Here is a 24,255-nt window from a genome sequence, read left to right as displayed (position 1 = left end):
GCTTAATTTGCGTATAGAGGTTGAGGAGACAAAAGGCTATTTGGGAAGTGACAGCAGCCACCCCAAAAGGAGACCACACTAGAACATTGCACACATCCAACCAATTGCATACTTAATTTTTGGTGATGTCTATGGGCTGTGCGATCTCTGTCATCATCAATTTCTTAAATTTATGAATTCTTGTTGACATTGTATACCTCCAATATAGTCATCCAAAATACTTTCTTTCATTTACTTTTCTACATTTGTTTTCTTTGTTGTCTTTCAAGTTTTTGTTACCCAAACATCAGTTTTTCAATTCCAATTTGGGAGTCCATTATATATATATATATATATATATATATATATATATATAGTCTCTATCCAGAGTGAAGCTTCACTCTGAAATTACAGAGTGAAGTTCCAAGTTTGGCACACTTTTCGGTCAAATTTTTTCACCATAAGTGATTCAATATTTATGTATGTTATTCAAGATCATCTCTACAAAGTTTCATCCAATTTGACAATGGTTTGAGCTTTCAAAATTGAGATTTACACGAACGGTTCACGTTGAATAGTTTTGATTCATTCATTGATTTGATCTAATTTCAATACCTTAACGATGTCCGAATTAGATGAAATTTTGTAGAGATGATCTTGAATAGCGTACCTAAATATTGAATCACTTATGGTGAAAAAATTTGACCGAAAAGTGTGCCAAAATTGAAACTTCACTTTGTAATTTCAGAGTGAAGCTTCACTCTAGATAGAGACTGATATATATATATATATATATATATATATATATATAACAAATGGATACACGGGGTGTTTACAAACAAAATGGAGGTGTATTAATAAGCACTACCCAATATTTTTAGTATTAAAATTCTTAACCAAATTGGGTAAAGAATATTTGTAACATGCAATAAAGAGAAACAAAATAAGATTAAATACTTGTGACACTGAGTGCAAAAATAGTTTTATACTTTTAGTCTCAAATTTAATCAGTTCTTCAAGTCTTATTCATTGACAATTTTGCCCATTTAGTAGTAAAAAATGCATTATTACATTGATTTGACATTTAAAATGACTAACATATCCCCGTCAGAAATCAATTTTATTTTAGTCTTTTTTTATCTTATATTTTCCTTTAACACTTTTATTAATATTATTTCTCTCTAGAGCCAAGAGGATTTTGATATTTTTTGTTGATAGTATTGTCATATTGTATGTGTGTATATATATTTTTATTTAACAATTTGTGTTTGATTACATAGTTATAATATATAGGCCCTAATATATATTTGACAGCACATATGATAAATTTAAAAAAAAAGAGAAAAAAAAGTAAAAGAAAAAAAACTTATTTAAATTGGGGGTAACTTAGGCATTTTAACAGCTTAACATAAGTTTTTGACGGTCAACTAACGGAATAGACAAAAATTTCAACAAATAATAGTTGAAAATATATTGACTAAATTTAAAACCCGAAAGACAAAATTGTTTTTAACAATCTAAAGTATAAGGTGTCACAAACTTGTAGACCAATATTCCCCACAATCCGTCCGACAACCACTATTAGTCACAGGACTAGCGCACAAATCAATAGACATAAGCCAAGGAGGCCCAATCCCGAACCAATCAAAACCGATTCTAGAAGTAGTCGATAACTTACTCGCCGTCAATCTCAAGAAGAGAAGCGCTCCAATAGTATCACATACCAAAACCTATGGTATATTTGTAGAGATAACCTCCTCATTACATTGACACCCAGAAAAGAACCGATTTTTAAATAATCCATGGAGATGATATGCACCATAAACATGTGCACTCAACGATATTATCAAATCTTACCTAACAACACCATAAACCCTTGCTCAATGAGGAGGGACAACAAATCTGCAAAAAGAAAAGACAAATTAGACGATCCAAGCCCACCTAAAACAAAAAAAAACTAAACATAAACTGACCCAATTCCAGGCCCAATGAGCCCATACCCCCTCTAGAACCAAAAGATGCAGACATCCCCCGAGGACCAGCCAACACGCCGCCGCCTTCCGATCTTAGGACCCCACTTGATTTCGATGCTAGTCGCCGCCGAAGAGCCCATGCTTGAATATGGAGTAGATACACCGCTCCACCATCATACTTCAACCCAGGTAGCGAGGCGCTCGAATCCGACCCTGTTTCACAAAGGAAACCAGTGATGTCGTCGTCGTTGCCACACCCCTTCTCCGACCTCCATAAGCCATAGCTCCACCCACCGACAAGATCCGACCAACAACATCAAAAACGACACCATAACCTCGCCGCTAAGAGCTTCCTGCAATCCAAAGCCAAGTACAACATTGTCGACCGCACCAGAACCGCCAACTTCTCAAGATCCACCACCATCATCCCAAGGTAAAACTGCCATCGGACTCGCAACAAACTCCCGTCCGACAACAACGTTAGTGGACGCGCCGTCGGACATAACCAAATTTTTTTTTCAAGCCCTAGGGAACTTCCGACCTTCGCGTAGCTAAAAGAAAACTTAACTTAAAAGGTATGGAGTGAGTCCCCAATATGTATCAAAGAGTTTTGAATTTTATACAGAGAATTTATAGTTTTTGCATCATCATCATGTTTAAATCAATGACCTGTCTTAAAGGAGCACGTGTTACATGCATATCCAATAGAGGGAACGTTTTGTAGCATGCACTACCCTGAGACTCAATGTTCATTTTCTCTTATTTATTTCAAAGTCTCTTTGACACACTTCTTTTCACTGGCGCCCCTCTTCTATTATACGCTTTGGTCTTATGTTCTCTTTTATAGTTATTATACTCCAAAAATTCCCTTATTATTTCAGTTTTTACCTTAGACACGTGTTAACATAATAGAGAGATCGGTACGTATGTAAAACAATGACAGTACAAATAATACATCACTTGTTACCTTAGTTGAGGAAGATAGAACATTGAAATGACCAAACTATAACTTAAAGATTAGGGATAAACAAAGGTCATCATTCCACAATTGTAATTATACGAGAAAGCAAGGACATCACTGCAAGCGCATCTCCATTGACATCTATGGCAAAAACTTGGAAAGGATGGAAACATATAAGGAACAAAAATCAAACTAAACTTAGAAGTGGGGCTTTTTGGGTTTAGTCTGATTGAGACACTAAAAATGGCAAACACTTGATCACCGTCATCGTGTTGTATGTTTGTTTCCCCCAACTGTTTGGTCTGTTAGTGGTTCCCGGGAGGCTCAGAGCCAAAACCGGAATCGAAGACAAGTGTTGATTCGTTGTTCAAACCCAACCAAGCAAGAAAAAAAAAAGGAAAAAAGAAAAAAGGAGAAAAATTCACCAGAGACAAAGAAAAAGCCAGCCATTGGTCCCAACCCAAGCCTTTTGGCTTTCCCCATCAATCAAACAGTTCACGTTTACTCTTTTCTGAGTTTTTGCAAATATTTTTTCAATATAATCTTCCCCAGAATCTGAAACACCAAACTTCACAGAACCAAACTTAAAACCCACAAAAAACAAACCCCAGATTTGCTAATTTGTTTTCTTGTCTTGTCTTTCTGGTTTTGCATTGATTTCTCCCTTCTGGGTTTGTCCCAGAAATGGTCACTTCCTTCTGGGTTTGCAGCATATGATGCATTGTCTGCAGAAGAAGAGGTACCGAGAACGTTAGACACAGAAGAAGAAGAAAAAGAGGGTGTGATTTCATTTGATGGAGGAAGGTGGATAGAGGCAAGAGGAATGTGAGAGGGAAGGTGTAGGGTGATAATGAGCAAAGAGTTGAGATTCTTTGTCAATGCCTGCAAAGCAACAGTGCGCAAAACACATATAGGAGGAAAGAAGAGGGCGAACCCTTTATTCACAACAATGTCTGTAGCCCCTGCAGATGATGAGCCAGCTGAAACCTATAATGCCGAGAAGGTTCTAGCCAATGGTGACTTCTACACAGGTCAATGGCTTGATAGCTATGCACATGGGCAAGGCAAGTACCTGTGGACAGATGGGTGCATGTACGTTGGAGAATGGCATAAGGGTAAGACAGCAGGGAAGGGAAAGTTCAGCTGGCCATCTGGTGCTACTTATGAAGGAGACTTCAAAAATGGGTTCATGGATGGTAAGGGGACTTATACTGGTTCATTTGGGGAAACATATAGAGGTTCATGGGTGATGAATCTGAGATATGGGCAGGGGAGTAAGAGCTTTGTCAATGGGGATCACTATGAGGGCGAATGGCGCCGAGGATTGCAGGACGGTCAGGGGAGGTATCAGTGGAGGAATGGGAACCATTACATTGGCCAATGGAAGAGTGGGATGATTCATGGGAGTGGGACTATGATTTGGAACAATGGGAATAGGTATGATGGGTCTTGGGAAGAAGGGTTGCCTAAAGGAAATGGCACATTTAGGTGGGCTGATGGGAGTTTCTATGTGGGTGTTTGGAGTAAGGAGAGTAAGGATCAGAGTGGGACTTATTATCCAGCTGGTTCTTCTGGTGGTCATGTGGATTGGGATCCTCAGGAGGTGTTTGCAGTGGACTTGAATGATTGTAAGGTGTGTCCGCTGGAGACTATTTCGGTTTTCCCGTCACAGAAGATGCTGAATTGGCCTGGATTGGAAGGGGAGTTTATGAACAAGCCGCCTATTTATAAGAATGGAAGCGATGGGAATATGAGGCCTAGGCGATCGTCTGATGCGAGGGGGAGTAATGTTAGCAGAGGATCCAATTGTGATAGCAATTTTGATGGAAATGTTGAGTTCGGTGGTTCGGTTGCTAGAAACAGATTTGCAGTTCAGCCAACAAAGAAGCAAGGGGTCACAATATCTAAAGGACATAAAAATTATGAGCTTATGCTTAATCTGCAGTTGGGGATCAGGTATTCATGATTTGTGTTTACTTTTTGCTCTTTACTTCTTTATCTTTCGATTTCTTTTGCTTGATTTGTCACACCTTTTATTTCGGAGTCTGATTCTGCCTACTTCACTAGTTGAAAGAGAAGCCTTCTATTATGTGCCATAACTATCAACTACAATGCATGAATGAAAAATTGTATTCTTCTATGTTTAAACAGTAGTCAATAACAGAAGGGCATAATCTTCATATGGTTGTTTCATGTAGTTGATTAACCAAGGATCAACAGACTTGTTAGTCGTTTGTTACAATTCGCTTATCCCGGATGTTTTATTCACTCTTTTTATAATGATTTCCAGCTCAGCTTACCATCTTCTCATTCAAGTTCATCTTTCAAATATTTAGAATAGGTAGGTTGCTTCAGTTATTCTGAAAGCTTCTTGAATTCTCTCGATATTAAAATTGTTATACTTCTCTTAACATGGTGAAACTACAAGTTACAACATTTCTTTCAACAAATGCTGAAATTATTTGGTCGATATATGTTTGCTGAAAGCCTGAAACTATTATGCTCCTTTGGTCAGTTGAAGAAAACAGAAAATAGCTATATCATATTGAAAGAGATTCCCTCTACTAGCAAACCTTTTCATCAAAGGAATTTAAAATATAAATTTTTAACAATTTCTGGTATATACTGAGAGTCTTGACTCCCTCTCGTGAAGGGAAAAGGGTTCCACTACAAACATGAAGTACTTTTCAATTTGAATTTATACAATTGTATATCCTTGAGTGAACTCTTCAATGCATGATTGGTTTTGTGTGCCATAGCACAGGCATTCTGTTGGAAGGCCAGCTCCGACTACATCCCTTGATCTGAAGACTTCAGCATTTGATCCCAGGGAAAAAGTTTGGACGAAGTTCCCCCCAGATGGATCCAAGTATACTCCACCTCACCAGTCGAGTGACTTTAAATGGAAGGATTACTGCCCTGTGGTGTTCAGGTAAGGCCCACAAACGTTTCTTTTTAAAAAGATCATCCTTCATTAGCATAGCATGTTGGTACCTATCATCAATGGGGTTGTAGTTGGTAATTAGTAATGTAGTATGTACATTTGAGACTATTATTAAGTAGTTTTTGATTCGGTTTCATATGACTCGTGAACTGCCATCTATTTGGAGCAAATATGTTGGAAGTTCACTGTAGTCCTTTTTTTTTTCTCGTTAGAATTAGTCTCACTAAGTGGTAATTATGTCCGTCTTGTATGGGAATGTATCGTTCTTTTACCAAATTCTAAAAGAACAGTTTTTTAGATCCGCACACTATCATCTTCTGCTCATAATGGGTTACTGATTCGTCCTATATATCTGCAGGACTCTGAGGAAACTGTTTAAGGTCGATCCAGCAGACTACATGATATCACTATGTGGAAATGATGCCCTTCGAGAACTCTCATCCCCCGGAAAGAGTGGCAGCTTCTTTTACTTGACCAATGATGACCGTTACATGATAAAGACCATGAAGAAAGCAGAAGTAAAAGTAAGATTATTTCTTTTATCTCATATATGTGTGTGCTTGCTGGCGTGGTGCATGTGTATTCTATAGCTTCAGCTATCTCTTCAGTAATATCTGATCTTATATGTAGCATTTGCCTCCTCACTTGTACCCGTCATATAGATCAATATGATATAAGACCTGTTTGAGTTCTGATGTCATCCTTGTACATTTTGTGTTCCATATGTGCTGATCTTACCTGGACAACATCAATACAGGTTCTTCTGAGAATGCTTCCTGCTTACTATAATCATGTTCGAGCGTTTGAGAATACTCTGGTGACAAAGTTTTTTGGTCTTCATTGTGTAAAACTAACTGGACCTACCCAAAAGAAGGTAACATTCTGGGCATTTGAAATGCTTCTTTAAATTCTAAACTTCTGATTTATGACCATTTGATTTTTCAGGTTCGTTTTGTCATAATGGGGAATCTATTTTGCTCCGAGTATGCCATTCACAGAAGATTTGATTTGAAAGGCTCTTCCCTTGGCCGTACAACCGATAAACCTGCAGCACAAATTGATGCAACAACAACTCTTAAAGATCTTGATCTTAATTATATATTTAGGTTACAGAAGGTTTGGTTTCAAGAATTTTGCAGGTATATTTTAGTTTCCTTTTATATATTCTCCATGATTCTATTGGTCCATTGTATGAACTCAAATTATTTTAAACTCTGCATGAATAAATGTTACGATCCTGTATGAATAGCTACAGATATCCAAAAAGTTATGCATGTTGGCAATCTCACTCATTTCTCTCATAGTCATAGTAATGCATTGAATGGAGGTGGAACTCGAGGAGAGAAAAGTAATTCCTCAGTTAATATGGTTGGTGTGTGTGTATTATACTTTGTCTTTCTGTTCTGGTTTCATGCACAATCATGCGACATTGAGCAAGAGCTCCTCGTTATTAATGAAGCAGCAGAAACTCATTCATCAGAATTTAGTTCATTTGGTGATTGTTGGAACTTAGAACTTAATATTGTCATAACATTATAATGTTTCAGTTGGTCATTATACAATCTTAAATGCTCGGGTCCTAATCAGAACTTCTTCCACCATACAAAGGCATAATAATAGTTCTGATTTCTTATCCTGTTTTCACATATATACATGGCTACAATGCTGTCAGTTTCGCAAAGAAACTCAATCGAGTAGATTATTATGGTAGTGAGTTTATGTTTTTTTTTTGTTTAGCACCAAGAGTGCCCATAGTGAAAAATATTATCTGTCCTTTACTGATCAGATACACTTCCATGTAAATTAATCCGTGAATTTGTTTATGCACACTAGATATTTGTCACGGGCATTTTTTCGCCTGGTACCCATATTTCTTATTAAAATGTACATTCGTGCAGGCAAGTGGACAGAGATTGCGACTTCCTTGAACAGGAAAGAATAATGGACTACAGTCTTTTAATTGGTCTTCACTTCCGAGAAGCTTCAGCCAACGATCCCCTTGCAACTCCGGATCGTACTTCTGGACTTCTCACTCCATCTGGTAATTTCTAGTCATTTCCCAATTATTACTCTGTCAATTTGATACATCTCTGAACCCATGATATGTGCTCCATACTTGCAGGACATAGTGACCCTGACCTTGATGGAGCTGCTCGAGTTTCTACGGGTGAAATGGATCGGCTTCTTTCTGACCCAAACAGGTAAAAAAGGAATACAATCAATGCATTATGCTGAATATTTTTCTTTTGAGAAGGCTTTAAGCTTTTAACATGTACCTGATGGATTACTTACTTTATTGAATTATTTTAGGTGGGCTTCTATTAGATTAGGTATTAATATGCCAGCATGGGCGGAAAAGACTCTGAGAAAACCTGATAGTGAGGCACAGTTGGTCGGAGAACCAACGGGAGAGTTGTATGATGTCATCCTGTTTTTTGGTATCATTGACATACTACAGGATTACGATATCAGCAAAAAGCTTGAACATGCCTACAAGTCATTCCAATATGATCCAACTTCAATCTCCGCTGTTGATCCAAAGCAGTACTCTAGACGCTTCCGTGCTTTCATCTTCAGAGTTTTTGTAGAAGACACATGACGACGGTGTAGTCTGACCCAAAATTTTAACTTCAAGTGCAGGCAGCCATCTATGTATAGTCGGGTATTTAATGGAAATGACAATGCTTACTAGCAGGATCATGAATGTGATCACTAATATCACCATTCAAGATCAAATAGAGGCCGCTAGGGGAAAAAGATTTTGCATATTTGTTGTTGCATTTCTCCCCAGAATCAAAATCTATAATTTATAGTCACAGATACATGTTATATACTAGTAGTAGATTAAGGGTGTAACCAGAGTTACTGAGCCTTTTGGAATTGTAAATGGAAAAACCAATAGTTGGATGTGATTCTTTTGTGTATTAAAATCGGTTAATCCCCAGTCGAGGTATCTGGGATTTCAACATTGAATGAAATTGTACAGCGGATGAAGTGTTAATTAACTTCAGTGGATCATTTCTTAGCAATGAGCAGAACACTTGTTGTTGCAGCACGTATACCCCTTGGTTCGAGTTTTAGAAAAGACTAGACCTGAAGCAAATTCGCCCATGTTTTCATGTCAATTCAAAATAAATTATGTTGCCAATAAATTCAGTAATTTGTATTTTTGAACCCCTTGCTCAACAATAGCATGGAGCACGTTGCATCATATGTCGTAAGCTTAGGACAACGATCGGGTCTACAACAACCGTCGCCTCAAACATAGTTTGCGAATCCTAACAACTAATTTCCAAACTAGAATAAATTAGCTACCAAGAGACCTCATTCTAATTGGTAAATGAAGAAGCAAGAGTTTCTTTTTAAAACCAGTGAACGAGAGCTTGTATAATAAAACAAGAGCAGCACTACCGGACCCGACCTGAAGTTGAAAGATTAAGATTGACCCGACCCGACCCAGAACCCCTCTGCCGTTGTAGCTCTGTCCCTCTCAGCTCTCTCAGTAAAACCCTATTCCAGCGGGAAACCCAGATGCTAATTCAGCTGACAACAAGCAATTTAGGTCTGTTTGGGCCTTGGGGTCTCTTTATCGTGACATATCATAGAGTTGTTTACACCTGTTGAAATAGAGAGGAACTTATAAGTTATAACTATTTGATGAAATCTTTGTACGTCTGTTTTTGGGGTTATCTTAATCCAGCATTTCCAGGTTTGATGATTATGTCATTACAATGCGGTAAGATCGAACGTACACAGATTGAAAATAGATGCTGGTACAAAAGGCCACTTACTAGCTGGTAGTTTTAGACGGACAACGATATCGATCATTAAGCTGTTTTGATGCGTTGTAGTTGCTGCAAATGCTTCTGAGCTGTTGCATTACTTGAAGAAGAAGTAACTTCGTCTTCCCTACCTCTCATCACGTCGTCTTTATCGTCCGAATGAGAAGAAGAGAACAGATGAACAATACTTGTCACTACACAACCCAAGAGGGGAATAGAGGAGCATATGATGGCAGCTCGTCTGATATGCATTTGCTTTCTTATATTATGGATGTGGCTGAGATAAAATGATAGCTAGCTTCCCAAAATTGCTGTGGTATATATTCATAATTGGCTCATCTTATATATGGCCAAATGTAGCATAGCACTGTACTTAGTGTGGCACCCAAGTCATGCAGCCATGTTGGGAATATTATCTTTGCAAATATGTCAAGCTACACAAATTTGACTATAACCCTGGTCTCATGTCATCATGACTTCCATTGGAGAAATATGGTGCAATATTTTCCAATAATAATGTCACTGACCCAAGTAATACGAAACTTCTAATGACAATGACAAGCATTTTGATTTCATAGATCCAATATTAGATGGATCAGCGTGAATTTACACAAAAGATGCTGGGCTCTCGCAATCATGCTGTCTTCTACGTGCCATATGGTGTTCGTAACAGGTCGGTGTAGCAAAGTAGCAGGTTAGATATTCTTTTGGCAAATCTTGTCCAATAACAGCTTCTCTTGCCTTCTGCAAGTTAGTACATCTGCAATGCAAAACTAGATTTGTACTGATTTTTCCTTCAGGTGAATATGTTTCTTTTAACTCCCTGAATATGTTTTTATCAAGCTCCCAGTCTTGAGTCTCCATGTCTTTCTGTTGGTTTAATTAGTCTTGGATTTCAAACGAGTCTAATATAAATGTGCTAGAAGTCTAGAACTAGAAGTCTAGACTATGGGATAAATGTGCATTGTCAAACTCTGAAAATTGAAAGCTTTGATACATAAGATATTTAAATATACTATAATGCATGCATTCATCAGCATTCAATTAAGGACAAACTTGAAGAAATTCTGTGAAGCAATACTATTAAAACCGATCAGTTGTGGTGGATCCTAACTTTAATATTAATTATTTCTGTGAAGATTGTATTATTATATGTAGTTTTCTAGGAAAATCCTTTCAAATCATTGTAGCTATATTGTATTCTGTATCTGTATACTATTGGACGTTAAATTGTTTCCCTGAATCACCTGGTCATTGAGACAGATGATAAAGCAGTGTTTTTTTAAGGGAAATTAATCGAATTTATTTGGCATAACGCCATGCGAAAAGAAGGGTAAAGCAATTGGAATGATAGGCCATCTCAAATGCTACTTAACCAATTATGACAAATAAAAGCGCATGTAGCGCTTATGCAAACTAGGAATTACAACTTCCTCCCCCGCTCAAAGTAAACATACCGTGACCTATTTTCTCTCTCCCTCTCTTTATATGCACTTACACACCCAAAATCTCTTAATACATACTCATATTTCATAAATCACCTATTTCAATTCTCATTCTAATATTTTTTACTAAATACACCACATTAAAAACCTAAAATACCATTGAATTAAAAAATCACAAAATACGTCATTACTTTAGACATACAACGCTACTTTTTACAGTGACTAGTATATTAATATATATATATATATATATATATTAACATCGTATAGATGTTCATATCGATTCTTGTTTATTCTTATGAATCAATATAGATTGCAATTGTTTTTTTTCAAATTCTTTAACCATAAAAATGATAAACAACATGAAGAATATATATATATATATATATACAGTCCCTATCCAGGGTGAAGCTTTACTCTGAAATTATAGAGTGAAGTTCTAATTTTGACACACTTTTCGGTCAAATTTTTTCACCATAAGCGATTCAATATTTAGGTATGTTATTCAAGATCATCTCTACAAAATTTCATCTAATTCGGACATCGTTAAGGTATTGAAATTAGATTAAATCAATGAATGAATTAAAACAGTTCAACGTGAACCGTTCGTGTAAATCTCAATTTTGAAAGTTCAAACCATTGTCAAATTAGATGAAACTTTGTAGAGATGATCTTGAATAACATACCTAAATATTGAATCACTTATGATGAAAACATTTGACCGAAAAGTGTGCCAAAATTAGAACTTCACTCTGTAATTTCAAAGTGAAGCTTCACTCTAGATAGAGACTATATATATAGAGTGAAAGTGATGAATTGATTGTTTGATAGACTATATATATATATATATATGAAAGAGAAAGTGATGAATTGATTGTTTGAAGAAGATGAACATTTCTTTTATTAAGAATGTATGAAGATGAACATTTCTTTCATGAATTACCTTGTTTGGGACTCTAAAAATAGAAATGATTTTTTCAGTGAAAATTAAGGAATGAATTGATTGTTTAAATCTCCCACTTAATTTTTCATCAAAATATATACTAATTTAAATTTCCATGTAAATTTTCTTATTTTAATTATTTCTAAAAATAAATTCTTATTTTTGATAATTTAATTTGTTTTAATTTTTCTGAATTATTACATTTACCTCTTTTGGTCATTCAACATACATGTAAAAATATTATTTGAATTATTAAATGATAGGGGTGTGTATCAGAAATTTATGGGTGTATTTAAAACTTCACATATGCACTCAGATGCTAGGGTTAGGGTTAAGAAAATTAAACATACATGCAAAATGTTATTTGAATTATTGAATGATAGGGGTGTGTATCAAGAATTTATGGGTGTGTATTTAAAACTTCTCATATGCACTCAAGACAATAGGTTGTTTGGTGTCAAATTCACCCCAATGGCCTATGTTGCTTCTGCTTCCGTCGCTTCCATGGCCACAGTTGCCTCTGCTTTCGTCACTTCCATGGCAGTGCACCTCGCTTCCAAGCTTTCCCTCTCCAATCACAATGAATCTGTAGACTTAGGGAACCTCAAATGTCCTGAGAAAGGATTTGTAGCCCTTCGTTTTTTCTTGGTCGACAAGTTGAACACTGCCCGCGCTGTGCAATTTTATTCCTTCCGGAGTGCAATTCGCTCAATGTGGCGTCTCAATGCTCTGGTGGAGATAGCCGCTCATGGTGATTGTTTTCTTTTCACCTTCACCAACGAGCGAGATGTGAATCGCGTCAAGAATGGTGGTCCTTGGGCCTTTCAACATGCCATGATCCTCCTTACTAACTATGATGGCTTCTCTGACATCATGGAGGTGCCTCTCAATTTTGTGTGGCTCTGGGTGGAGATCAAGCACCTCCCTGCGGCCTTGATGTCGTCGGCCACGGCCCGAATGGTTGGAAAAACCATTGGACCGGTCTTGAAGGTTGATATCTATGGTTTACACCGAGGTGTTTCTTGGGGTAGGGTTGTTTGATGGGAGCACAAAGTGTGACGTTTTTAATGTGATTATGCCATATTCTTACTCTTTGTTACCTCTTATTTAGAGTGTTTTAGTTTCTTTTGTATGAATAATTGTCTAGGTAGAGCTTATATCAATTATGAGTGAATTGATGATGAAATCGTGCTAAGTGTTAAGAATCCTTGTTGAAATATGATTCCTTGTTCGAGTAGGATTCATCCTTTCGTATTTCTTTGTTTCTAACGTACTTATTCTTATTAGGAAATACAAATCCATGTTGGAGAAGGAAAGCAATTCTAGTTCCACAAGGAAAGAGAAGAAGATACACTTAAAAGCCCAATCCATGCAAGAATTAAAATGCTGTCAAGATTCGTAGCCCAACTTCGATGGGCTCCCTTGGATAGCTCCGATCGAGTTAGAAGACATACCTTATATGGATAGAAAGCTGTGTGAGTCTAGTTTATGTAGGATTTAGAATCAATCAATATCTTATTCCTACAGGTAGATATGACTTAATCATTACTCGGAGGTTCAGTGAGCTCGGCGGAATTATCTCAGCCATTGATTTGCTTTTGATCCAAGGGCTATGAGGGAAACTTGAGACCTTGTTTCTCCTTCATATAGAGCATAAATATGTATCAGAATCTCCATAAATCCCTGCACCAAAGAATGTCAAAGAAAGCATGTAGCAAATTAATGAGAAGAAGTAAGAAAGTCAAAGAAAGCATGCAGCAAATTAATGAGGAGAGGTAAGAAAAATCAAACATGGCTGCAGCAATTAAAGACTTTTGCTGCCTCCCTAATTCAAAAGAAGAAATTTGTGCAAAAGAAATCAGCATTAAAGGAGGAAGAAGATATGTAATTAATGCAAAAGATATGCAATCCTTATAGAAATCAGAATTCTGGCAGTGCAGATCATCCAACTTTGACGAGTTCTCCTGGACAACTCAAAATGATTGAGAAAATGCATGATATATGGATGAAAATCCCTGGGAGTCTATTTGAAAATGTCAGTTGGAATCATCTCAATATCTATTTTCTAGAGAAAGTTATGGCTAGAACAAGGGACAAAGGTCAGATCTGCCGAATCTAGGAAACCTCAACCAATTTGGTTTCAACTTTGTGGACTTTGTGACCATCCTCCCTTGGGTTTCTTCCTCTCTATATATAGCACCTCATTTCTACATAAAATCATCATCAACCTTGCTCACAAGACTTGCCAAAGCTCTGCCCAAACACTGTCATTCACCAAGAACCATAGAATCCGAATTCACCACCCTTCATCATATTTTCTGTCCAAAGCTTGGGAGCCTAGGATATCATACTCTTGAAGATCTCGTGCTACCTCTGTAAGGAACCTTGGGAGGAGAATTATAAAGTGTAACTCTATGATCTTCATGTTTAGTTTTCGGGTTTTTATGTTCTTGTTCTTGGATGATTTATGTTTAGGTTTTGTTAAAGTTATTTTTATTCTTGTCTATAAGATATTTGTAATTTTCGAATGACATGATGAATTAAGGTTTTCAATTTTTATTCAATGATTTTAGGTTTTATGCCATGAGTTTCAATTTATGTTCTTAATTAATTTTCGGTGTGTTCTTATATTGCATGTGTGATTAATACAAGTAGTTGATGTCGCATATGTTAATCATTCAAAGTTAAAAACGATTTTGATACAAGTAGTTGATTAATCGTTTGTCCCCTTTGTTCCTCCACCGATTATGATCTTAAGTTCGACATTGGATAGGTGCTTTAAACATATTGATTTCTCTTTGTGATACGTAATTGCATGATGAATTGGTATGTTAGATTTCGTAGCAAGACAAGTAGTTGAGCTCGATAATATCTATGTATTAGGAACCAAGTAGGAACTTGATGCATGATCGAATTTAAGATGAACTATGATACTTACGGCATGAACATGATTGAGAGTAGATTTTGTTACCTTTGTTCTTATGTTATTTGTTTGGTAATTGCTTATGTGTTGATTGGTTGATCACATGTATATATTAGTTTAGGTTTATTTTCTGTTTGATCCGAAATATATCTCAAGTATTTTAAACTCTTATGAATTCGTTGTTAAATGTTTGTGATTCTTTACCCTGGTTGGATCTCCGGTTTGTGAACGATACCCTCTTGCTTTATACTACTAACGATGCTTACAGGGTTAATATTGATCTCGAGTAATCGAACCGATCATTGTTCTTCCTCTGAACGACCTGATACGTTTGGGTCAGCGTCTCTGGATCTCACTTGAAGATTTGATCGGCGTTATGTATGAAAGATTACTTGGCCGGTACCGGATTTGTATGATGATTAATCATAATGGCTTGGATTTCCCTTGAGAGGGTACATGTCACTGCTGCCCTTCACCAATTCCACCGGCTCCAACAATGGTGTTTAGGGCTAATGTCCCCAAACCCTAATTACTTCTATTCCTTCGTCATAGGCTCCTCCTAAGGGAAAACGTCATGTTCTAGTGAAGGAGGTCCCTGTTCCCTCACCCATCACACATATTTCGGGGGGCCAGCACCGCCGTGAGGAGCAAGTGGGGACATCAGGCAAGAAGTGTAAGCATACTCTTCCTCGTGTTATTGTTTCTCTTTCTCCAACCAAGCTTGGTTTGCAGGCTGTGGCGGCCGGTGCCATGCAATTCGCTGCTCCGGTGTGTCTCCACTTAAGCCTGGACGTCCTCGTGGCCAAAAGAATAAAATGAAATATGCTAAGTGGAGTTTGGATCCTGAGATAGAGGGTGAGATGCAATAGACGCTTGCTAGCTTCTTGGAGACAATGACGACGATTGTGGTGGTTGTAGGCGCAGACTGGATGCAAGAGTCGGAGGCAATTGATGAGGCTGGAAACATGGGCCTCGATGCCGCACCGAAGAAGGAATCATTTCCTAGCGTGGCTAGGAAAGATCATTCTTCTCTTTTAGGGCTCTTTCTTTCCTTCCTTGCGGGTACATAATTGTTGTTTGGCTCGTTTAGGTTGGTCGGTTTAGAGTTCTAGATTTGATGGAGTTATTTTTGTTCTTAGTTTTCTTGCTTTGAACTTTTGTTATGTCCATTTGTTTTGGACGCTTTCTTTTCTTGTTATGATAAAAGCAGTGTCTTATGTTTTCATCGAAAATATGATGAAGCTATACCGGTGAAAACCTGGATTTCTGTCAAAGTTTACTGTAGAGAACATTCAATAGTAGTTTGAGCCTATAGTTCTTCAATTGCAAACTGAACAGAACTATATACTACCTACCACTGTCAATTAGTGTCAATATATCTTGAATTCTCAATTGGTATGAAATAAGGAGGTCATCCTCATACTGATATATTAGTATGTTAAATAATGCTATAATCTGGCCAAACTGATTTTTGTACAAAAGTTTTGGGCAATGGCGTGTTTTTTGTTAATATGCCGTAAGACTGCTCTGCAAACATCGTGTTCTAGAGTTTGTTTCAAACTTAAAATGTGGTGGTAAGTGGTAACCACAGTTGCTTACTAAGCTATCTAGCTAGCTTATTGAATCGTTTTTATCCTTTTAACATTTCATAGTGATGAAGTAGTACAATGAGAAAAAAATACAGAGAAGCTACTTAAATTTTCATTCTTTGTGTTTTGAATACATTGTTCAAGCACAAATTGCAGTTTGCAGCCTCTATGGCTCTTTGCCACTTACGCTGCAGAGAAGAGACATATTAACGTTGTTATTCTCAGGGCAAGTTTGGTAAAGCTTTGTTTAAAAAAAAAATCAGCTACCTCGATTTTTATATTTTATATTGTTTGATAACTTTTAAAATATAAACTTTTGTTTAGAATTTGTAAGTCACTCACAGTAGTTATTAGAAACAACACGAATGTTCCTTTTAGAAGCAACTTTCACTCAAAACACAATAAATTTTAATATATTGTTTTTATGAAATTCAATATAATACCCTTATATAGAATATAATTATTCTAACTATTATCTATAATTTTCTTCTTCTCGTGCATATCCATAATAATTTGGCAGAACTCAGATATTTATTTCATGACAAACTATATATTATGATTGTTTATTATCATTGTTATATTTATTAAAATAATTATTTATGATTTATTATTATATTAAAATAAAGGGCAAATTATAAAAATGTACCATCTCCTAATTTATATTAGAAAAAAGTCACTATTTATGAATAAATTATAAAAAAGTCATCACATTTAAGTGGAAATTATAAAAAGGTCAACAAAATTAGAAAAAAGTCACTTTAAAAATATTTTACGGACTATTTTACCATTTCTTACTCTTTTTCTTCTTTTTTTCATTCTTTTTCTAATTTCGGCCATAACTTTCTCGTCCGGCGATAGATTTTGACGAAATTAGTACTCTTAGAAAGATCTCGCTCCCCTCTTTCATTTGATATACTACCCACTCCGAATCGACCAACTTTACAAGACGCAACAACCATCACAAAGGGTTGCCGCCATCAATGGTGGTGCTTCAAGCAATTCCGGCGAAACCGAAGCTCAATGTTCCCTAATTTCTGCTATTCTCTTCATTCTGAGCATACTTATACCAATCTCATTTGAATTTTAACAAAATTTCACATATTTCCACATTTCCTCTCAGCATGTCACAGCTCCTGTCACAGACATTGTCACAACCGCTGTCACAGACACTGTCACAACCGCTGTCACACCTACTGTCACAACCGCTATCACACTATCTATTTACACCCAGTGTCACAATCTCTGTCACACTACTTGTCACAACCATTATCACACTACCTATTACACTAACTGTCACACCTCCTATCACACCCACTGTCACAGAAGATGTCACACTATCTATTTACACTTACGGTCACACCCACTGTCATACCAATCTCATTTGAATTTAAACAAAATTTCACATATTTCCACATTTCCTCTCGGCATGTCACAGATCCTGTCACAGACACTGTCACAACCGCTATCACACTATCTATTTACACCCAGTGTCACAACCCCTGTCACACTACTTGTCATAACCACTATCACACTACCTATTACACTAACTGTCACACCTCCTGTCACACCTCCTATCACACTCACTGTCACAGAAGATGTCACACTATCTATTTACACTTATGGTCACACCCACTGTCATACCAATCTCATTTGAATTTTAACAAAATTTCACATATTTCCACATTTCCTCTCGGCATGTCACAGATCCTGTCACAGACACTGTCACAACCGCTATCACACTATCTATTTACACCCACTGTCACAACTTCTGTCACACTACCTGTCACAACCACTGTCACACTACCTGTCACAACTACTATCACACTACATATTACACTAACTGTCACACCTCCTGTCACACCTCCTATCACACCCACTGTCACAGAAGCTGTCAGACACTGTCACAACTGCTATCACACTCTATTTACACCCACTGTCACAACCTCTGTCAATTAAACATTGTCACAACCGTATACCTTCCCAGACTAGTGATTTCTCCCAGGAGAAGTACAGAAGCAAAGAGCGTGATGACCAACACCAATGGCGTGGACATAGCCAAGAAAACCGGATCTTTCTTCTCGATCACCCATGATTGAAAATGGTAAGTAATGATGGTCACCACAATTCCCTGCGACGCGAGCCAGATTGAGATGACCAATTAAAGGTGAAGGTAAATGAGGATGAGTCGAAGGTGACCTTCTTGACCAAGAAGCCGAAGGGGGAGGAGAATCGATGTCAGAGGTGATAGTGGAGGTTGGGATGGATTTTTTTCTTCTAGGAGCAAGAGGGTTTGAAACCCGATCTGGAATTGTGAGAGTTTGGGTGGGTAGCTCAGAGTAGCATTCTTCGTAAATTAATAGCAGAGGCATCATGTAATTTTTAACAAAATTGTGGGCAACGCTTTTAAGGTTTTTAACCATCTGCGTTTTTTTATAATCTTACTAGATTTTTTTCTAATTTCAAATATCAAAAGTGATTTTTTTTATAAGAAGCCCTAAAATAAAATCATGTCTTTTTTATCAATAAACATTTTCACAACAGTTTTATCTAAAATTTACCAAACAACTTATTTACTGATAGCACTTGTTCAATATGAAGCGCCGAATCCTAAGGTCTCCATCAAAAGCCGTAGGTTGCTCCAAAAACTTTGGCCTTTCTCCCACAAAATGTCGGGCAAATGCTGATTGACTAGTTCAAGCCCTAAACCATTTCTATTATTCCTAAAGAATTTGGTGAATACTTTATATATATATATATATATATATATATATATATATACTTTAGTTATAAAATCAGAAAGTCATACATCTCGGTTATGTTAGCACGTCGATCAGTAACACACTCACCCAGTTTATAATTTAGACCCATCGAGTCTAGTAAAAGTAAAACCAAACTAATCATCCAGCATAGGTGCACGAACCAGAATGTACCGCCTATACACAGGGCTGGTCCTGAGGCGAACACTGAAAATTGGGTTCATTATCGCCAAATATATTTCCAATAGTTTTATTCGTTAAAAATTACTAGTACATGAAATAATATATCACCCAATTTCATTTATAATATATCGTACAACATATTTTTCATATGATTAATGAAATTCAGAGATAAAGTTGATAGTGAGTATAGGGTGAAAATAATAATAAAAAAAGTGTAAAGCTAGAAAACATAAAGAAAAAATAGAAAATAGAATGAAATAAAAAATAAAACACATAGATGCAATTGTGTTTAAACACAAGATCACCACAATATATATTATAAAACCCTCGTTTCCATTACAACAACTACACATTCATTGAGTAAGGGAATTTATAAGCTATTTAATTAAAATTATTGTCATAAAAGTAAAAGATACTTTATTATTATTAATTAAATTTCAGTATTTATATTAATAAACTCATTCATAAACCCAATTTGAATCGATCCCTTGTCCAGAACCATCTGTTCGATCTTATGCTACTGTCCAAAGCAAAAACTCATTAACACTACCATATTTTTCCTCTTTGTATGACTTTACTGTTCTTGAATGTGATGCTTCTCTTCTTTCGCACACTAAACCCGACAACTCTAGCATATGAATTGTAATAATCGTAAGCATCTTGATCACTTTCAAAAGCCATACCAAGAATCAGGATATTTGTAACTTCGGCTTCCTCCTTACCATCCACATTACTTAAATTTTCTAGATCAACATCCAAGTATTCATCATCCTCCTTACCATCCAAATTACTTCAATTTTCTAATTCAACATCCAAATATTCATCATTGCTAAGGTCTTATGTATCATCACTAACTTCGTCAGAATCATATTCCGCTACCTCATTAGTCTCACCAAATATCGCATTATCTTCGTATCCCCTGTACTCATCTTCACAAGATCCATTGTCTTCATTGTCCATGAATGCAATATCTCAATACGAAATCTATCATATGAGGCAAACATTGAATAATTAATATTTGCATTATATTAATTAAGTACATAGAGCAACTATGAAATTTATAGAGCATTCTTTGAACAATTTGGAAAAAAAATATCATAAAGATGGGGTCCTAAGGAAGATCGATCGATGGATTCAACCCAAACAAATCTTTTCTCCCCAGTTCATACCCTAATAGTCTGTTTAGTTTATGCAACAAAAAAAAAAGGGCGAGAGAGATGAACAACAAGAAGTACCAACCTTTGATAATATACTAAAAGATGGAGATCCACCACTCTGTTAATAAAGATGAGAAGAAAGAAAAAAACCCTAGCAAGAGAAAACCAGTTCCCTTCCCTTCCCTGTCCGGCGGTGAGCTCTTCGCCGTCGTCGGACAAGCCTAGTTGCTTCATGTGTGAGGCTGGGTGTCGGGCTCTTTTGTGGCGTGGAGGAGTTGTCCAGCGACAGTGATATATGTGGTGAGGAGAGGGAGAGACTGTCGAGCATGGCGATGCTCCCGTCGTACCATGGAAGACGGCGGATCGAAGATTCAGCGACCTCCGATCAGGGTTTTCTCTTCTTGGGTGCGATTTTGGTTTCGAATCCTAGCAACTTCCTACCGATCTGATATGAACATATCCTCGATCTGGTTTGGGCCCTGATCTCTGTGGCTAGGGTTGGGCCATCCCGCGAGCTTGGGGACATAGAGGGTGAGAGGGCGTCCTGGTTGGTGTGGCGGCGTGGACTTGTGATCGTCAGGTCTCGGTTGGCAGAGGTGGTGTCTCCCTTCTCATGAGCCTTGACTTGGGCCTGACCTGGGGAAAGGAAAATAGCCTACTTAAGGCATATTTATTTTACTTTATTTTTGAAATATTTGTTATTTGTTGTTTTCAATAAGAAGTGGGTTATGTCCCGGAAGGTGCATGCAGCATGCTATGTCTGCTCTAATGAGGCGGTGAGTTCTTTGCTTCGTCAAATGGTCGCAGTCTCCTAGTGGCAGGATGAAACTTAGTGTCACTGGTAATGTTTTCCAGTGACAACATAGTGTGAAAGTTGATAGACATAGCAATGTATGGCTCTGCGCAAGCAGTTTCTTTCAAATATGTCGCCGATTATGTAAAGCAAATGGAGTTGCCAATGTTGCACTTCTTGCTAAATGGTGCTTGTTAGAGTGCATAAGTTATGTAGAAACGCCTGATATTATTTTAGGATGTTCTTACAGTATGAGGTTTAGGCTTAATGTCCCCCTCCCCCATGTATTCTTCAGCTTTATTATTGGATACGGCGTGAGGGCTGTCAGTCTAGCCCATTTCAAAAAAAAAAGAAGAGAAGAAAGATAGAGGGAGGGAGAAAAGATTGAAGAAGCCGAATGGAAAAAGCTCCATTGAGCACGGCTTTGTTTATTAAGATGAAGATGAATGGTTTTATAATCAATAAATGCTGTAATTTAATTAATAATATTAAATTATCTTTTACTTTTCTGGTAATAATTTTATTTTAATTATTCTTATGGTAAGTTAACTATAGTTTGAGCTCTCTTTGGATGGCAACATCTCATTGGGTTGTAATATGACCCCAAGAGAGGGGTAAGCAAAAATTAAATCCTACTTGCAAGAACAGTTTCTAAAGGATAATTACAAAAGGAAAAGACAGACAATATTAAAAAGAAAAAGAAACGATATGTTTTTGGCAAATATCATGACCACGCTCAATGAATCGAATGAAATAATCATTAGTTATTGATTTACAAGTAAAATACGTTTAGGTTGGGTGAACCGAGCATAGCGATCGAGAAGAGGCCAAACTCTTAATTTCTATCAGCAGACTCCACCAAGTTCCGGCTTATATATATCATATTCCTCACTCTCTTATCTCAATTCCTTTTCTCTTCTTCATTCCTCTTCTTATCGATGATCTTATTTCTAATACATATTCTTTTCGTATGTAAATAACTCCTCATCTTCTTGACTAGCAAGTCACTCAGCTACACACTACCATCGATATATATATGTAGTGATTAGTGAATGAATACATGGGTTGCGTAAACGAGATCATGCATATCAGTGAGTTGATGTTTCTGAATCGATGTGAATGTTAAGGTGCAGCTTTAGAACCATCAGTGTCGTTGTTTTATTAGTTTTGACAGTGTTTCTCGTGGTGCTACCGCTGTTTTTGCCACCGCTGTCACCGCCTCCTTTGATCCTTCTAATTGTTCCGGTTTTGATCATGGCAGTGCTTGTATTTCTCGCAATGTCTCCCTTGCCACTAGTTCCAGATCACCATCATATGGCGCGCAGTGGTCGCTAATTCTCTTTAATTGATGGATACATGAATAAATGAAACTATTTACACTATTTCTCTTAGGTTTGGAGGAGAAATGACAATCCTTTTCATCCACTCCAACGGTTTATGATGCTAACGAGATTTGCGTGTTCAATTCAACCTCCATATTAGTTTTCCAAAGGCCACTCAGCTCACTGCAGGCAATCAAAGCAGCTGTTTTACTTTCCTTTACTTTGATTTATCATGAGTGCTCATGTTTGTGATTGTTTAAGTAAAATGAATAATGTTGAGATGGTGGAAAATTATTACTTTAGACAAATTATTATATCATAAAAAAAATGAACGATAAATAAATAAATTATTATTATATAGAGAGTTTTGTTGTTATTACTAACTTTTTTAACTTTGACTACTATATCTATTTATAATTATGCTATTTATGTACTTTTCATATTTAGTATAATGTGATGCGTAAAAGTAATTTTAAATAATTATTTGCCTTCATTTATAATATGAATTTTATTTACTATCTCTTTTATGTATTAGATCAATTATTAATTCTTTTTAGTGATAGTTTTAAGTCTTAATTAGGTAATTATTACTTTATATATCCATTGGGACATAAAAGAAATTAAAAAAATATTATTATCTTATACATTTAACAAGGTTCTTAGTAATATACACTGGGACTTGAAAAAATTATTATTTAATCGAAATTATTAATTTATCATATATTCATTTATCGAGGTTAAACAGTAGACTAATTTGTTAGAGCTTAGAAGTAGCTACACTTTATATATTAATTTTGCATAAAGTTCTTGTTCAACTGGACATATACTTTCTTTTTATTTTGGGGTAGCAAAAGTTAACCTAAGTTCATTCATAAATGGGTGTATATAACCTAGTCAGTTTGCAAGATTATTTTTTTATTAAGATGAAATAATTATATCTTTATTATCTCTACTACTATAAATGGAGTACCCAAAAGCTTCACCAAATTGTGAACTGTCAAACTTGTCCATCTATAATTTTATCCTCACATATAGACAGAAGGACAATATTGTAAAAATACAAATATTTCACCAATGTATTTTATCAAAACTATCATTCGTATGAAACAAATTACATAAAAGGATTATGTTTTAGTAATACACTTCAAATAAAATTTTACAAACTCGTGCGATTAGAACGGGTGCATCGCACGGGTACGAGGCTATTACTGTAAAGGGGGCACCCAAAGATTCACAAAAAAGTGAACCACCAAATCTATCCATGTGTAGGTTATTATTGACAGGAAAACAAGAGAGATATTATAGTAAATATAAAAAAAATGTTAAACTGAGAAATGAGATTGTGGGAATAAGAGATTGAGGAGAACGTGATAGTTTTTTTGCACTCAAGTTCCGCGGGTAAGCCTGTTAGTATGGATAAATGTCGTTATTTATTATTAGGCTACCTAATCAAATCAATTATCTATCTCCACTAATAAAATTGGTATGCCGTGCTTAGACCCTTT

The 24,255-nt window shown here is 36.4% G+C and overlaps 1 protein-coding gene across 1 annotated transcript; it reads left to right on the top strand.

Moving 5' to 3' along the window:
* Positions 1-3,513: 3,513 nt before the first annotated feature.
* LOC126801743 (phosphatidylinositol 4-phosphate 5-kinase 6-like) lies at positions 3,514-8,678 on the top strand. The gene is made up of 8 exons (XM_050529190.1): positions 3,514-4,869; positions 5,678-5,845; positions 6,216-6,381; positions 6,615-6,731; positions 6,803-6,996; positions 7,756-7,898; positions 7,980-8,058; positions 8,168-8,678. The coding sequence occupies exons 1-8, from the start codon at positions 3,764-3,766 to the stop codon at positions 8,454-8,456; spliced, it is 2,262 nt and encodes a 753-aa protein (XP_050385147.1). The 5' UTR covers positions 3,514-3,763; the 3' UTR covers positions 8,457-8,678.
* The last annotated feature ends 15,577 nt before the right edge of the window (positions 8,679-24,255 follow it).

This window comes from Argentina anserina, chromosome 7 (assembly GCF_933775445.1).
Source record: "Argentina anserina chromosome 7, drPotAnse1.1, whole genome shotgun sequence".
NCBI classification, from domain to species: domain Eukaryota; kingdom Viridiplantae; phylum Streptophyta; class Magnoliopsida; order Rosales; family Rosaceae; genus Argentina; species Argentina anserina.
This window is presented reverse-complemented; position numbering and strand designations above follow the sequence as displayed.

Excerpts from the sequence above, each read along its gene's own strand:
- LOC126801743 (XM_050529190.1), top strand. The coding sequence starts at position 3,764 with ATGAGCAAAGAGTTGAGATTCTTTGTCAATGCCTGCAAAGCAACAGTG. Across the intron at positions 6,732-6,802 it reads CTGGACCTACCCAAAAGAAG|GTTCGTTTTGTCATAATGGG; the intron begins GTAACATTCTGG and ends TTGATTTTTCAG. Across the intron at positions 6,997-7,755 it reads TGGTTTCAAGAATTTTGCAG|GCAAGTGGACAGAGATTGCG; the intron begins GTATATTTTAGT and ends ACATTCGTGCAG.